This window comes from Schistocerca gregaria, chromosome 6 (assembly GCF_023897955.1).
Source record: "Schistocerca gregaria isolate iqSchGreg1 chromosome 6, iqSchGreg1.2, whole genome shotgun sequence".
Taxonomy (NCBI): Eukaryota; Metazoa; Arthropoda; class Insecta; order Orthoptera; family Acrididae; genus Schistocerca; species Schistocerca gregaria.
The window spans coordinates 389858136-389876566 of record NC_064925.1 but is presented as its reverse complement, the minus strand read 5'-3'; the positions used below and the strand labels follow the sequence as shown (position 1 = coordinate 389876566).

General features: G+C 45.8%; 1 protein-coding gene across 2 annotated transcripts in view; it reads left to right on the top strand.

Moving 5' to 3' along the window:
• The window catches only part of LOC126278603 (uncharacterized), a 398515-nt gene that overhangs the window by 254714 nt on the left and 125370 nt on the right, over positions 1-18431 (top strand). For both annotated transcript variants that reach the window (XM_049978838.1, XM_049978839.1), the window contains exon 6: positions 1732-1795. In XM_049978838.1, the coding sequence (XP_049834795.1) occupies positions 1732-1795 (64 nt within the window). The remainder of the gene's footprint in view (positions 1-1731; positions 1796-18431) is intronic.

Here is an 18431-nt window from a genome sequence, read left to right as displayed (position 1 = left end):
TACATGCAGAACGTTGTTACACCCATTCTTTTGCGCTTCTTGCAACAGGAAGGTGATGTGTTGTCCCAACAGGATAGTGCCCGCCCAAACACTGCCCCTTGGGACTCAGCATGCTCTGAAAGACGTGCAGCAACCTCCCTCGCCAGCACGATCACTGGACTTGTCTCCAGCCGAGCACATGTGTGACTTATCAACCAACAACTCTTACAGAACTAGGTGAACAGGTTGAGCAGGTATGGCATGACGTATCCCAGGACGGTATTCGCCGTCTGTACGATCGACTGGATGCCAGAGTCAGCACCTGCACTGCCGCCCATGGATGCAACACCACGTCCTAATATGGGTGTCTCAGCATGGGTCGACACATAGCACCTCAGAATCGCTTGTGCTATTGATCTTAAATGCAGTCCTTTCAAGTACTCCATATGCACTTTTTCAGCAATAAAACTTGAGTGAGTTACAAACCTCTAAAAAGGTTCAGTAACTTTTTTTCTGGCAGTGCACATACATGAGTCCACAGAACACCACGCCACGTAACCAGCTGTTGTTTTACATGAAACAAAAACAAATATGGAATTATTTATTCAGCTCAAAAATTATGGATGTGCAAAAAAAATCGGACAGAATATGAACAACATATTTACAATGCAATTCAAAGGGCGTAAGACATATAAGAAGTCATAGTTAAGAACACAATGTGACGAAACCAGCTTATATTTACTATGAGACCAAAAGCAATATGGAAGACTATAAATCAACCAATAAGAAGATGATATGTGGAAGGACTGATAATCTTGTGGCGCTCTAGATGACCTGAAATCCTTATGAATTGCACCCCCCTCCAGCACATGCTGGATGCACGCCGGTTTCTGACGATACCCAACGTTTAGAAAACAATACTAAAGAATAGTAAATGATAGTGAATAGGAAGCTACGAGTTGAATGTTAACCCAGTGCCAACCACACTACGGCAGTAAGTAAATAAATTCGTATTGCAACATAACTTCCCATATAACTAACACAAACGACGGTAAAGTGTTTCCTATGTTCTCATCATAGAGCAACAAACTCAGGCATCCAGCCCAGCATCACGACACGAACTCGAATATGTAACTTTTGTATGCCTCATCTTTTTTTATATTTTGTAAAATACAAGCATTTCAAAGCATAAAGATTTACGTTTAGGGTACGAAAGTCAACGTACTTTAAAGAAAAACAATGTTTGTGACTGAAAATTGATGTTCCCTTTGTATTTCGTGTATGAAAATCAGCTATGGCTTATGTCATTACAGATAAAATTAAATGATTTCTTTGTACTAAAGTGTTCATACTTATTTTACTGAGCTTCTTTACGCTGACTACATGTGACGCCGAATCCCTGTGATCTAAAAATTGTTTGTTTTCAATCTCTTATCGAGCGATAACGCGCCTAGATTAAGGCTCTGCACCCAGGTTTAAGAGGATTAGGGTTCTAATCCCCGCAAGTCCATTCACGTTTATGTTTCCTGTGATTTCAGCTAATCGCTTCTCGCAAAGGCCGAAATGGTTCCTTTGTGGAGGTTTGGTAGAGTATCCGCCCTTCTGATGCGTGGGAAACTTCAACTCTGGCTCTAAAGACGTCATAGTCGACGAGAGTTAAAAGTGAACCGTTCTTCGTTTTAATATTAGTTCACGCTTATAAGCGCTTTGTAGTAAACTATAATCAATTCACCAATTTTTGTTGTTTTTCAGGTGTCGCTAAGCAGATGCAACAAATTCCTCAACGTGATCCACACCATTACTGATAAATTTGGAGGTGAGTAAATCGAACATTGCATAAAATATTTGTTTCCCTGATATGCAAGCAAACACGCCTTGAGCGTTACACTACTACAACAGTTGCTTCTTATTGAGCAATAAAACTGTGTTCAAATTAATAACAATGGAAAAGCAGTGAGCAGTGGTGGCACTGGAGACTGTGATGTCCGGAATTAAAAAAAAAAGGGAGGGTGGTAATTTTTTGTTTTTGTTTTGTTGAAAGGAAAGGAAGAAAAAAGGGTGAATAAAGGTGAAGGGAAGTGGTTCTATTTTTACTGGAATGAACTTATTGATGGACATCACAAAAATTTATTTTACCTATATTTTTTTTTTTACTCATCGAAGAAGACAACACAACACATATAAAAGAAATCATCACACTAATATTATCCACAGAATGATCGTTTCACAAGACACTTTCTAGCTCGACTGACTCTTAAGACTGAACAAGACTCGACTGACTCTACTCTCTCTCTGGACCACAGCCTCTTCACGTCCCTCTGGACCAGAGATTTCAACTGTGATTAGCACGCCGATTATTTAATTAATCGTACAGCCGCTGGGCGCGCGCTTGGCGCGTCATTTAAATGGGGTTAAACGCACACCGCGAGAGGCGTGGGCTAGCGGTGTCTTACAGGTATCGCCACAAGACACATATTGAGGCCCGCATCGATTTTACATCTGATCTCTCACTGGAACTGCAAAATACAGTTTAAGACAAAAAGACGCATCACGAAGATCACAGAAATCGGTAGATGTGACGTACGTGTACAGACAGACAAATGATTACAGTTTCCGAAATATTGGATGATTTATCCACGAGAAACAGCTTCACAAAGTGATCAAGTCAATACCGTGTTGGTGCACCGCTGACCCTTATGCAAGCAGTTATTCATCTTAGCTTTGATTGATAGAGTTGTCGGATGTGCCCCTGAGTGACATAGTGCCAAATTATGTCCAAATGACGCGTTGTATCGTTAAAATCTCGTGCTGGTCGGAGGGCTCTGCCCACAATGCTCCAAAGTTCTCAACTGGGAAGAGATCCGACGATTTCACTGGCCATTGTAGGGTATGGCAAACACGAAGACAAGCAGTAGAAAGTCGCCGTGTGCGTGTGGGCATTATATTGCTGAAATGTAAGCCAAATTTGGCTTGCTATGAAGGGCAACAAAGTGGGCCGTAGAATGCCGTTGATGTACAGCTGTACTGGAAGGGTGTCCCGGATGACAACCAAAGGAGTCCCACTACGAAATGAAATCGCACTCCAGAGTATCACTCGTGGTTGTTGGGCGACAGTCAGCTTTGTGTTCCAAGACCGTCTGGAGCGTCTCCAGACACGTCTTCGCTGGTCATCCAGACTCAGTTCCATGTGGGATTCATCACTGAACACAGTTCTACTCCAGTCAGTCAGAGACCAAGCCGAATGTGCCCAACACCACAGCAAACGGGCTTGTTGGTGTAGAGAGGTCAACGGTAGTCGGCGCAACGGTCGCAGTGAGCCCAACCCACTTTCTGTAAGACGCCTACTAAATTGTTCCTGTATTTATTGAAGCATCAGTTGGACGTTAGAACGCTGATAATGATGAATCTGGGGCCTTAAGTGATTCTCCGACGATTGCTCAATCCTCACGCTTTGTCATCTCTCTAGGACGACCGCTATCTTCTTGACGCTGTGTTCCGTCGTGGTTCACGTATTCCTGCCAACACAGTGGAATAGTCGCATCGCTCCTACTCAAATGTCGAGCGATTTGCCGATTATTTCAACCGGCTTCTTTGAGTCCAACTAGACGTCTCGTTTCAAATGTGGACATCTGCATATACTGTTCACTAACTGCGAGGCGTAGTTACCGTCCAACTGAGTACGCGGAATGAAATTCGCGAACCCTTTGTGGCTTGGTATCGATATGTCCCTTGTTTACTATCGTTCCCAGTTGCGCGGTGAAATTGCGCTGCAGCATCACACGTTCATCCATCGGCCGGCAAACTTTACAGTTTTGCATTTTCCGTCGATATCTGTCTGAATATGAATTTCTGACTAATTTGCATAACCCATTCATTTATTTTTGTCTTAAGAATATATTAAATTAGACAGAAAATACAACATGTGACGTATTTGGCGTGGCTAGACGTCACGTCACCCATATACAGTACAATTGACGCCTGCAGAAGAACCCTTGACTCGTCCGCACCACCGACCCCCCCCCCCCCCCCCCCCCTGCCACCAATGTGAAGCCAGCCCAGGTGGCCGAGTGGTTCTAGACGCTACAGTCTGGAACCACGCGACCGCTACGGTCGCAGGTTCGAATCCTGCCTCGGGCGTGGATGTGTGTGATGTCCTTAGGTTAGTTATGATGACCTCAGAAGTTAAGTCCCATAGTGCTCAGAGCCATTTGAACCATTTTGAACCAATGTGAAAGACACGCGCCTGGCCGCACTGCACCTTCCTGCCCACAGGCGAGGGACGCCCTGTGGCATATATTGTATGTAAGGAGAGCAAAATTTCTTGATGGCTGGCGAGTGATCTCTCTTACTGTTGGCAAGTGTCGAAGAGGCGCCGATTCACATTGTCAAACTAAAGATAAGATGACGTTTGCAGTGAGCCAGACGAAGGGACGCTTGCAATAAAAGCCTATTTTATTGTCAGTGTGTGATCTCCTGCTAAGACAATTGTGGTCTCGATTTCGCTCTTAGAGGAATATTGTCGAGCTGAAGTAAAAGCAGATGTTAGCAGGTGCAGAGACGGAAGGTATCTCGTCCCTCTCTCCATTAATTAAGAGTGTCGATAATTTTCCGTATGCATATTCTCAGGTTCCTATGAACGGCTAGTTTCATATGCTTGTAGCAATGCAATGCGCTTCGTAGGCAAAAAAGACATTAAATTAGTTCTTTGCGGAAGTTCGCTTCCCAACAGAAATACTCTCCCGGCATATGCCAAACACGCAGCTTGTTAAAAAAAATTGTGTCAAGATTGGCCGGTGCAAAACGGTGCTACGGAGGAAGACGTTACAGCTACCTGTTTAGCTATATTGTGGCTACGATTATGATAGTATCCTGTTGTGGCCTGATTTTAACGGTGAAAAGCTTTTAAGTATTTCAATAGATGTTAATTTCACTACTTTAATGAAACCTGTTATCTCACTGTTACTGAGCAAAGATATTATTACTGATACAAGCTTGATCTTTTAAATTTTTTCCAACTTAAATTTAGATTGTAATCCTTCTGACTTTAATGTAATGACTTTCAAATATACGCAAAAATTATTTAAACTGTTTGCTACGCTAATCTTGTGGGATGAAGTCCGTAAATAATTAATGTTTCCAAGTTTAACATAAATATTGCCTGTGCGCGATTACTACAAGCGGAAAGCAAATGGCCAAAAGTATCTCCCTACTAGATTCTTGCAATATTATTTTCTTAATTATTTCACATGGACGGAGAGGAAATGACCGAAAACACAGTTCAGTTTAATACATTATATTGTGAATAGACATGCATTGGCCTCTACAAGAAAATATTTTCGTAGCTTTTCGCTTCCATGACAAATGGAAAAGCATTCTTCTTTAACATCAGAGACATTCACTGAAGAGCCAAAGAAACTGGTACACCTGCATAATGTCGTGCAGGGTCCCCGTGAACACGCAGAAGTGCAGCAACAGGACGTGGTGTGGACTCGACTAATGCCTTAAATAGTGCTAGAAGGAAATGACACCATGAGTCTTGCACAGTTGTCCATAAATCCGTAAGAGTACGACGGGGTGGAGATCTCGTCTGAACAGCACATTGCAGGGCATCCCAAATATGCTCAATAATGTTCATATCTGAGGAGTTTTGTGGCCAGCGGAAGTGTTTAAACTCAGAAGAGTGTTCCAGAAGCCACTCTGTAGCAATTCTGGACTTGTGGGGTATCGCATTGTTCTGCTGGAATTGTCCAATGGACATGAATGGATGCAGATGATCAGACAGGATGTACACCATTACAGAGCTTCCACCAGCTAGAACAGTCCATTGCTGACATACAGAGTCCATGGATTATGAGGTTGTCTCCATATTAGTACACCTCCATCCACTCGAAAAATTTGAACGAGACTCGTCCGACCAGGCAACATGTTTCCTGTGGTATCACCGCCAGACACCACACTTGCTAGGTGGTAGCCTTTAAATCGGCCGCGGTCCGTTAGTATACGTCGGACCCGCGTGTCGCCACTAGCAGTGATTGCAGACCGAGCGCCGCCACACGGCAGGTCTAGAGAGACTTCCTAGCACTCGCCCCAGTTGCACAGCCGACTTTGCTAGCGATGGTTCACTGCCTACTACGTTCTCATTTGCCGAGAAGATAGTTTAGCATAGCCTTCAGCTACGTCATTTGCTACGACCTAGCAAGGCGCCATTATCAGTTACTATTGATATTGTGAACTATGTACCGTCAAGAGCGACGTTCATCATTAATGGATTAAAGTTAAGTATTCCACCAGCTACGTCCGTTGTTCTAAATTCTAATTTCCTTGTCCTGTTCCAGACGTCACGCCAGCCTACGTGAGCTAAATCGCGTGCCTTTCGGCCTCCTCTAGTAACACGGTGTTGGCTCTCCTGCCAACCACAAAATTTCCAGTCATCAACAGTCCGAAGTCGGTGTTGACGATCCCAAGTGCAGCGTGAAGCTTCGTGTCATGCAGTCATCAACGATACACGAGTGGGCCTTTGGCTCCGAAAGACCATACCGATGATGTTTCTTTGAATGGTTCGCACGCTCGCACTTGTTGAAGCCCACCACTGAAATCTGCAGCAGTTTTCGAAGGGTTGCACTTCTGCCACGTTGAACGATTCTCTTCAATCATCGTTGGTTCCATTCTTGCAAGGTTTTTTTTCCGACTATAGCGATGTCGAAGATTTCATGTTTTACCGCCTGATATTCACGGTACACACGTGAAATGGTCCCACAGGAAAATCCCAATTCACCGCTACCTCGGCTCGTACGCTGATTATAACACCAAATTCAAACTCACTTAAATCTCGATAACCTGCCATTTGTAGCAGCAGTAAGCTATCTAACAACTGGGCCAGATTCTTGTTGTCTTATATAAGCGTTGTCGATCGCAGCGCCATATTCTGCATGTTTACATATTTTTGTATTTGAATACGCATGACTATACCAGTTTCTTTGGCGCTTCGGTGTAGATCGCACAGGATACGGTGCAAGATGTGCAATGTCCAGTTCTCGTCCAAAGCGTTGTGCGAGGTCATTTGTTTGCTCAGAAGAGGAGGCCGACAAGCGTTTGCTACCTTTCGGCCGCCCGGTGATGACAGAATCGACGCACACGCTCTGCAAACTTTCTCAAAGGATTTTACAGAAACTATTCGGTAAAAAATACATTTTTTAGTTACTTGTAGCTTTATATGTCAGCATAATTATTATGTGCCCATAAGTTTGTTAATGGTCATAGTTACTGTGATATTTACATGGTGTTGGACACCGCACGAAACCCGAAAAAGTTTGCAATGAAAAATAGGGGTCCCTATAATTTTGCGTTTGGTGCGTATGACATAATACGTCGCAGTGTATGAAATTTAGCTAACATATTCAGTTTTTATTTAGACTTGCGTGGAAGTCTCCATCTGCCACCAATATCGAGAAAACTGATCTGGCGTAGTACACTCATTTGCCATCGCACCATGCCAGCGATGAATCCAGAGTGAAACATCCACAAAATTTCTCATATTTCACAAACGATTTGATACATCGAATGAGATTTTTGGAAAATGACAGCACACACAGAGAGGAGTATATATTGCCATACCGTTATTACGCAAAACGTCATTATCTACTGTGTTATTCCACTAACTACAGATTTTTCCGATGAAAGAATGTAATTTTTAAGGGCCATCGATAGCTAGTGAAACGAGAAATGCTATGGGTTTTGGAACAATATAAGTGAAGTCATTACACGTTTATTTTGTACCAAGGATGTGCTTTATCACAAGATGTTGACCTTACTTTTACTCAGTTCCTCACTTAATAAACTTAATAAACAACTTATTCAGAATTCTCTCGCAGTTGCAAAAAAATGTTTCAAATGGCTCTGAGCACTATGGGACTTAACATCTGAGGTCATCAGTCCCCTAGAACTTAGAACTACTTAAACCTAACTAAGCTATGGACGTCACACACATCCATGCCCGAGGCAGGATTCGAACCTGCGACCGTAGCGGTCGCGCGGTTCCAGACTGAAGCGCCTAGAGCCGCTCGGCCACTCTGGCCGGCTCGCAGTTGCACCTGCACATGTTAGTGAGGTGAGGCTGCGTAAACTCCGCTGAGTTTTGGCAAAAGAAGCAAATTTTAACTTGGCAGCAAGAGAAATGTGTAAGTTTTTCTCAGAATTCCCCCTCGTGATTCTTCCCGGAAAGTTACAAATGGTTAACAAACCAGGCGAAAAAAAATCGGTTCACATTCGGCGGAATTCTTTTTAAATACTAATCAAAGAAGAAGTGACGGATCTTTCTGAATGGTCACCATGCACCTCCTTAGGCTCTGCAGGGTGTCGGGTCAGAGCTGGTAATCCGTTCAGCAGCTTCGCGTACTCGTGTCCGCCACCTGTATTACTCTGGCAGTATGAACGGTGCATTCCACCTAAATACGGACACTGTCAAGCCTACGGTGTTGTCAACTAGGCGTGAGCATGTCTGGGAGTATATTATAATGGACGAGGAAATCCGCTTCGATGATAGGTTCCAAGCCCAGGGTACTGTACGTCGTTATGGCCGAGCTGTTTGCAGTAGTTAGACAGAATAAGATAAGTGTTCGCTACCTGTGCAGTATAGTCCGAGGGTAAACGGACATATCGGATCCATTGTCTATTAGATATTTCCAGCCGGATCGCTGATCACTAACAAACAGGCGCGGAGACACTGATCGGCAATTGGAGGAGGCGCTTACTTCTGACCACCGTTGCCATCTGGGTAAGTGCACGGAGTTGTGCATCTGCGCGCTTGGTCCCAGTATTCTCGGTGATATCAGCAGATATCTTGCTGCTCAGGTTCACTTGTGGAAAAGGCCGTCGATGACCAGCTAGGAGAGCGTCGGTGGTATCGATTCCTGCTTCTGTAGTTGCGCGGGTCATGTCGAGATAACAGTTCATCGATCTGCTACGTCAATAGATTTATTTTGGCCACCAAGGCGTCGTAATTTCGCACGAAGCAGTTGGCGTCACGCTAGCACATTTCACAGTAATTGCACTGATCCAGGCGCTCAGTCCGGAACCGCGCGACTGCTACGGTCGCAGATTCCAATCCTGTCTCGGGCATGGATGTGTGTAATGTCCTTAGGTTAGTTAAGTTTCAGTAGTTCTAAGTTCTAAGGGACTGATGACCACAGATGTTAAGTCCCATAGTGCTCAGAGCCATTTGAACCATTTAATTGCACTGACAGGAGTCGATATCTTCGCATCCTGGATTTTATTGGGCAGTTCTACTACGACATCCAGTGATGTGTCTGAATGTGACGCTATAATGGCTTTGACGGGAGGTGACAAACGAGTGCACAGTAAGCTTTCCGGAAAGGTTCCCATGTCTACTTTGCTTCTTAGGTGCCACAAGTACTTCGAAGACTTTCTGTCTCCACAACTACCTTGGCCTCACTATTGACCGTCGCCTCACCTGTGACTCCTCAAACTCCTCTCTGGTCGGACATGGGGGCTGAACCCCTCTACCATCCTCCACACCTACAAATCCTTAATCCATCCCATCCTCTGTTATGCCAGCCCTGCCTGGATATCCGCCCCCCCCCCCAATTCTATAAATCCCTCCAGATCCTCAAGCGCCATGCACTTCGCCTCACCTTCTGTATACGCCTCCCGTCCTCCGTGCGGATCCTCTACGAACTGATTCCTTTCCCCCATCTGCTCCTATTCCTTGAACATATCCGTGTACTCTCCAGCTCCCGCCACCTTGATGCCCCTCATCCTCTGGTTGCTCCTCTCCTCTCCAACCCCCGCCCTCTGCCACACCTTCACTGTTGTGTCCCCCCTACCCTCTATCTCTACACCCTTAATCTCCTTTCCCAAGGTGGCTTCCGTCGACTCCCCCTCCTGGGTGATGCCCTCTCTCCCTCCATTTATCCCTCCTATCCTCACCTACCTCTCCCTTCGTCTGTCCTTTTCCTGGGCTCCCTCTCCCCCCTTCCATCCTGTTTTTTCCCCGCCTACCCTCTGTCTGACTCCCTTCTCTCCCCTGAGTCCTTTTGCATTTCCCTCCTCTGCCTTTCAACCTTCCCTCTTGCATCTGCCCTGCTCCCCCCCCCCCTTATGAGTCCCCTCCCTCTGTCGGTTCCCCAACTACGCTTTTCATCTCCTCCCCCATTTTCTTTCCCCTCATGTGTACAGGTCCCCCCTCCCCCATCTGCCATTGGCTGTGGTGTGTCATCTTCATCATTTTAGTGCAGTGTTTCCAGTGAGTGTTAAGTGTTGTGCGCCTTTTCCGAAGTGTTGAGAACGGAAATCATACTGCCGTTGGTTTTGATTTTTATATCTCCTGCGAACGGAGACCAGACTGTCGCCGTTTTTTTTTTTTTAATTGTCTGTCTATTATTTTACCTGTGTGCTTTCTGTGTATTTTATTAGCATCACCAGCCCTTTGTTTTATGTCTTGACTTTTCACAATTTTCCACCGTTTTACAGTGAAAATCACCGTTTTATCGCGTGCTTTTATTGTTTTCTTCTTATGTTTTGAAAATTCTGTAGGCTGAAGAGCAACGTACTAAGCTGCTGCCAGCTCGCCCCCTTCGTGGGGGAATTGAAACTCAATAAAGGAAAAAAAAGGTCTGTCTCCAATATTTTCCTGAGCAAGAACTTGACGATTTCGTTGTTCCTGCGATCCTGACACTCGCCAGATCAATTCTGCTTTAAGCCAGTCGCAGGAGTTAGCCTCTGGTGGCGAGGAAATTATAGCTTGCACTTCCGTGGCATACTGGTGATCTAATTGGGTTACTACAAACGCAAACTCGGTAGCGTCTGCTGAAACACCAGAACAGAAAAAACAGCCCTCCACCTGCGCATACCACAAAGATGGACTGTGTGGCCAGAAAGGTGCTAGTCTTACAGCCAATCGTGGCACACCGATGTTCACCTCAGTCATTGACATGGCGGGGTTTGTGTTTGTCATTTTGTAATTCTCTTGTGTAAACGCTCGTTAATTCAATGGTACTACGGAGCTGTATCATGTCGTGGTCACCAATCCGTCGGCACAAGCTGGACAGACTGTCGTTCGACTGTTAGAACCTGCATGCACTTCATTGAGGGAACCACACTATACAAAATCTCCTTCAAACAATATTAACGTTAGCGTTATTGATCACAGCCACAGAAGACGGCAAGGAATACACGGCTTGATCGCTCGTTCAGGCTATACAAGATGGAGAAAAATTGTGTCACGAAATTTTAACCCTGGATAGCTGATGCCGGTAAGAACCAAAATTACTAATGTTGTGAAGGTCGACAATGCACAATTTTTAAATTACGGAAACTTGGCACCACGCGCTCCCATTGGCCACGGGATTGCCCTGTTGCCGGATGTTCTGGATAACGCATGACCGCAAATGCTTTGCCTGCCGGAGATCGCGATGTATCCAAAACGGCCCGCACGCTCGGTGGTAGCGCGCCAGCCTGCTACTCTGGGGACGAACCCGCCGGCGTCCCGGCACATCCATTGTAGTTTCGTGATAAGATGTACCGGGAACAAACCTGTCTACAGCTGTTAGTTCGCGTGCAGAAAGTTTCTTACAAATTGTGTCGACCTGAAAAGGGCCTTTTTTGTAGCTAGGACATTGTTTACTTAGAAGGTACTCGAACTGGCGACCGTCTGACGCGAGAGAAGCTTGGGACCGTCGAACAATGTTTTGCCGAACCCTTTCAAAGATTCTTGGTATTGCTGTGATGTGATCGGCGGCATGTTGAATGCGGTCCATTAATTCCTCTTCGTTTCTAGGTGATTCGCATCCGGGTGAGTGAACTAGAAATTTGAAGAATCCTCACAAGAAAAAGTCCCGTGGGGTGAGGTCTGCTGATCGCTGGGGCCATGTGCTACGAGCACCTCTGCCAATTACCCGGCCGTCGAAGAGTTGATTCAAATAAGCGCACACAGCACGACTGTTATGAGCGGGCTCTCCATCATGCTGCAACCACATGCATAGCAGTATGTCCAGGGGAACATCTTTCAGCAGGCTGGGTAGAGTTTCTTGATAAAAAGTGAAGGTAATTTGCCTTGGTAAGTCGAGGAGGTAGACGGACCGGCCCAACCAGATGGTCACCCACAATGCCTGCTCAGATGGTATCCGTGGTCGTACGTGAAGTGAGGATTTCCCCTTGGCCAGTAATGTACGTTTCGAGTGTTGTAAAGGACATCCCGATGGAAGGTGCACTCGTCAGTAAACAACACAATGGCGGGGAAGTCGGGATCTGGTGCAACACGTCGCAGAAGCCACCGGCAAAACCCTAGCCTGTGTTTGGGGAAGTCGGGATCTCGTGCAACACGTCGCAGAAACCACCAGCAAAACGCTAGCGTGTGTTCATGGTTCGCCACAGGATTTAGGTCTTGGACAGGGTGAAAACTAAATGGATGATAGCCATCAACCCTCAAAACCTCCCAGACTAACCGATGAGTGACCCCCATTTCATGTCCAACCGTTCGAGTAGTTGTCGTATGTGCTTCCTCGAAGCGCTTGAGAACAGTCTCTTCAAATGCAGCACCCCGTCGTGTTCGAGGTCTTCCAGCATCATCACGATATTCCGCTAACGAGCCTGTTTCGCCAAGTCGCTGGTGAGTTGCTGTAAACGTTTGCCGGTGTGGGGGTGGCGTCTTGCTGGGTACCGTTCCTCACACAACCGTCGAGCTTCAAGCGCATTACCGGCGGCTAGTCCATAAACAAAAACCATATCTCGTTGTTCTTCAAACGAATACTGTACCGCCATGCTTACTCTATGACTAAGTTGCATGTGACGTGTGTGTGCTCTGAAGCGAAGCTTACTTGTGAATGCCTCTGACGTGAGGTGGAGACAAACTGCAAGACCTGTTCGACACGTGTACGTATCACGTTGGGGCAGTGACGGGGCGAGGGACGTTTGTATTTGTGAACCGACAACGACACCGCTACCTGTCAACCGACGAACGGCAACAGCGCAATCCCACGGCCAATCGGAGCTAGTGGCGCCAAGCTTCCGTAGTTTAAAAATAGTGCATTTTCGACCTACACAACATTAGTAATTTTAGTTCCTACTGGCATCAGCTATCAAGGTTTAAAGTTTCGTGACACCATTTTTCTCCACCCTGTATACCTGTTCAGCAGTCAGCAGTGATGGTTGAAGTGGTCACTGTAGCAAGTAGATATCAAAATATCAGTATTGATGACTCCTATTTTGATCACAAGCAAGGTAGATCGTTCCTGACCATCGGTCATGGACCTGAAGATGGGGTAATAAAGCGCTGAAAGTGGTTGCCAAATAAAATAAGGTTTAAAACTGACGGCTGGAAGGTATTTAATTTGACATCTTCATTCAATATAGTTTTGATATGCGGGTACAGTGCACGCTGAATACTGTGGCGGGTAGATGTGCAGACGGCAGAACATGTGTTGGCAGAGGAGTAGTGAAGGAGGCTGCGTGCAGGCGCTATAGCCTATTAGCCTATAGGGGACACGACGAGCACTGGAGGGCAAGCGCCATGCTAAACTGAAGCCGACACTTTTTTTTTTTTTGTCCACTACATATAGACAATCAACGGCCCTCCCACGCCCTGCAGACCACGGTGTTTGGTTCCAGACCGTCTTAAAATTGCGAAAGCAGAGATCGACAGTGTGATTCGTGAAGGTGTAATGCGGCATTGCAACAGCCCCTGGTCCTCACCACTACATTTGTTCCCGAAAAAGGATGGTGCACGGCAGCCTTGTGTTGCTTCAGAGCCCTGAATGCCAGAACAATACCGGATAGATACCCGGTGCTGTGGTTACGAGACTATAAGTATGCGTTGAATGGTGCAGTTACTTTTAGTGTGCTGGACTATGCAAAAACACACATAATGATCCGTGTGGCCGAACGAGACATTCCCAAGACACCAGTCATCACTTCTTTTGGCCTGTTTGAGAGCAATTTTATGACTTTTGAACTCAGGAACGCTGCTGAAACATGGCAGTGCTTCATTGATTCTATGTTAGAGGGCCTAATTTTTGCTTTCGCTTGCCTGGATGATATTTTAGTTTTTTCGTTATCGGCAGCATTTAACAGAAGTGTTTAAGCGGCCGTCTGAACACCACCAAATGTGTTTTTGGCCAGCCCCAAGTGGATTTCCTAGCGCATAGGATAACAGGAACAGGATCGCTACCACTGCCAGAGAAGGTGGAAGTTGTCTTACGGATTTCATTCCCAAATACAGCCAAGGTATAGCGTCGATTTATTGGTGTGTTAAATTTTTATGGCCGTCACTTTCCACACTCTGCTGAGTAACAAGAACTGTTAATTGCAGCGCTCACCAGTCCAAGGAACACGGGTAGCTCTTTAGTGTCCTCGTCGCCACTGTAGAGTCTTGTACCGCAAGGAAGCAAGGGAGAGGATGTTGTTATGAGTGCTCTTTCTACAACACAAATACACATGTGGATTAATACGGTTCTTTACTTACATGAACATTTAATTAACTGGAACAGAGTCCATGTTCTGTGGTCAAGCTCATCAGTGTTAGTCCCTGCAGACTGATGGAAAGTACTGGCACCAATATAAACACTAATATGGTCTCAATGTACTGTTGTAGTCGGTGACATGAACTGGGCCACACTGCAGACGCCAAACAGTAAGAGTGAGTAGTGAGGCGCTCTGGTCAGAAGCAGCGGCCTAAATACTTGTTGTTGAGAAGGTGCTGGCAGCCTGTTGCTTGTGGGTGTGTCTCTGGCCTCTCTAGTGGTAGGCATGCTCGATCCAGCACCCCCCCCCCCCCCCCCCCGAAATGCCACACCATTGTCGTGCCAGGAGGATGCCAACGACAACGGGGGGAGACTATGACGCTGGACATAGAGATGAAATGGCTCTGAGCACTATGGGACTCAACTGCTGAGGTCATACGTCCCCGAGAACTACTTAAATCTAACTAACCTAAGGACATCACACACATCCATGCCAGAGGTAGTATTCGAACCTGCGACCATAGCGGTCAGGCGGTTCCAGACTGAAGCCCCTAGAACCGCATGGCCACTCCGTCCGGCGACATAGAGATGAGCCGGGAGCTATGATTGTGGAGTATGGCGTACTCCCAACCAGCCTCGCCATCTGGCTTGCGACCGGCCGTGCAGTTCTAGGCACTAAGTGCTTTAACCTACAGTACCTGTTATGACTTCCATGATCATTTTAATTTGTGCCTTATTAAGAATCCAGCCGCAGTGGCGGAGTGATTCTAGGCGGTTCCGTTTGGTACCGCGCGACCGCTACAGTCGCAGGTTCGAATCCTGCCTCGGGCGTGGATGTGCGTGATGTCCTTAGGTTAGTTAGGTTTAAGTAGTTCTAAGTTCTAGGGGACTGATGACCACAGCAGTCAAGTCCCATAGTGCTCAGAGCCATTTTGAACCACCTGGCTTGCGAGGCAACAGGAACATCCTCTGGGAAACTGATGCCAGGGCACACGTACAGACCTGAGGGTGTGTCCTGGGACCATGACGGCGATGGCGACGGCAATGTCGGGTCCAGGTCCGTCGGGTCGGCGAGTAGGGCGGGCGGGGGTGAGGTCGCACCGTCCATGTACTGCTCGTTGGGTGCCCTGGTGGCACCAGCAGGCGACTGCGAAGGCCCGACGGTCCTGTATGCCGTGAATCTGGGGGTAGAAAAGCAGGAGAATCACGGGGCAAATGACACGCACGAATTTGGTTCTGATGGCGGCGCTACAAACCATCAGGACCTGCAGTCAAGAAGATAAAAGAGCCAATGCGTTCCTGGATCACGCCTCTTTCCCAGCGCCCACGGTTGCCGTAAAGCCTGAAAAGAACAAGACTGCGCGTCGCAAAACGATACTTGCGGACCATTGGCGGCACCGGATGCTGCAGCGGGTGTAGCGACTGCAGCAGCGTCCGATGGCGGCAGCCATGCAGAAGTTCCGCCGATGATGGTCCATCTGTCCGTCTCGCAGGCGGCGGAGTGAGGGGGTGGGAGTGGGGGAGGGGGAGATAGGAGGCGAGAAAGAGTGGCAGCGCCTGTTCCCGTGTGTGGGTGGTGCGAAGTTTGGCCATCAGCTGTTTAAAAGTGTGTACGAAGCGTTCTGCATCTCCATTGGACTGCAGATGATATGGAGCACTTGTTGGATAATGAATGTCATTTCGTTCACAAAACTGCTAAAAATCACATGAAGTGAACTGTGGTCGGTTGTCCAATAAAAGAACTTCTGACAAACCATCAATGCAAAAAATGGGGAACAGAGCTTGAATTGTGCTACGTGATGTGGTAGAAGCCATAGACACCACAAATATGAACTTGCTAAAAGAAGTCTACCACTATGAGCCAACGAGTGTTCCAAAATTGTCCTGCGAAGTTAACGTGCATTCTTTGCCATGGCGATTTAGTGTTAGACCAAGCTGAGATTGTCTGTGGCGGAGTAGATTGGTTTTCCGTGCATGCGAAACACTGTGATTGCATCTGTTCAATGTGGACGTCCATGCCCTGCCAAGTACAGTACCAACTTCTGCAGGATGAATTAGGACCAGAATACCAGGTCACAAATTTTTTCAAGCCAAGTGCTAGTCTGGATCAGGAGACAGAGGATTTAAGTACACTCTGTGAAGGATTTACCAGGGAAGACACCGTGGTTATTGTGGGAGGGCCAGGGAACAGTAGCGACAGAGATCCTGGATACAGTATAGAGTGTGACCTGGTAAAGATTGCGTCGGCATCGAGACACACCAATGCTGAGTTTGTATCTGTCCTGAGACACCATGACTGGCCTCATTTGAACTCTTCTGTTGGGAGAGTTAATTTGGAGTTGGAACAGCTGCTTGGGTCGGGTGCAGGGGCTCATATTGGTGTGGTCCCTGTTGATTCTCTCAGTAGGTGGGACTATACCAGGCATGGCCTACATCTCAACAGGAAAGGGAAGGGTAAACTGGCTGGGGTTATAGCAGGAAATTTAGGAGGGAGGGGGGGGGGAGGCACTACCATAAATGGTAAAATACCAGTGGTTACAGGTGTTGGAGCAGCACCTTTCTTAGGACGGGTAAGACAGAAAGATGTCAAGTTCTACGAGAGGTCAGTATTGAAACAAATCTTCAGTTTAGGAAAGAAATTAAACAGCACAATTCTAGCACATTGGATCACCAATCACAGCTGTCAATTATAAATTTTCACCAATCACCAGAAATTTTACCTCCACCAAGTTGTATCTCAGTCCTACGTAATTGCATTGATGAATTAAAGTCACCCAACCCAGATGACATAATCTGCCTCTCTGAACACCATGTGACCACTGGTAAACGAACTAGGCCTAAGCCCAGTGAGAAACTCAGACAGGAGAGTACTGCAAATGTTAGAATAAGGAAAGGTTCTCCTAAAAGTATAATTAAAAATAATTTAAGTATATTTCATCAATAATAAGAAAGAATAAAATAGATGAGTTTCTGGTTTGTTTAGAAGATTTAGAAGCTGTGAATGAAACAGATATACTGTGGCTGTCTGAGCATCACATTGTTACTGATATGGATAAGGTAAATGTAAATGGATATAAGCTCTCTGCACATGTAATTAGAGAAAATATGGAGAAAGGAGAAGTTGCCATATATGTCAAAAGTTATCATTGCGCAAAAAGTATAGAAACAAAAAAATTTTGTGTAGAGAAACATATAGAAGCATGTGCCTGTGAGCTTAAATTAAATAAAGGCACGTTTATAATTATAACTGTATATAGGTCCCCATTGGGAAATTTTCATATATTTCTGAAAATTTTGGACTCCTTGTTGTGCTATCTGTCAGACAGGGGGAAGCAAATTATTATTTGTGGGGACTTCAATGTAGATTCTCTGAAAGAGGGTAATAGGAAAAATGACCTTGAAGTATTACTCGGTTCTTTCAATTTGACACCTGTTATTGATTTTCCTACTCGGGTGGTAAAGGATAGCAGCTCACTGATAGGTAACTTCTTTATAGACCAAGATAAGTTTAACCAGATAAATGCTCAGCCTGTTGAGAATGGTTTTTCTGATCATGGTGCACAGCTAGTTACAATATATGACATAGCTCCATTCAGCAGTATTAAACAGTCCTCCAAAGTGGTACATTCAGTCAATGATTTAACAGTTGCAAATTTCAGGGAAAGCCTACAGCAGTGAGACTGGGATGAGGTGTACCATGAACCTGATGCCAATTTAAAATATAGTTTATTTCATGACACTTTTGTAAATGCATTTGAAAACTGCTTCCCCAAGAAATTAGTTAAATATACTTGTAAGAAACCATGTAACAGACCATGGCTTACTAAGGATATAAAAATATCTTGTGACCAGAAGAGGGAAAATGTATCTGACAGCAAGAAAGAGTAGTGACCCAGAAACTATCAAACATTATAAAAATTACTGTGCTATATTAAGAAAGTTATTAAAAAATCCAGAAGTATGTGTATCATGTCTGAA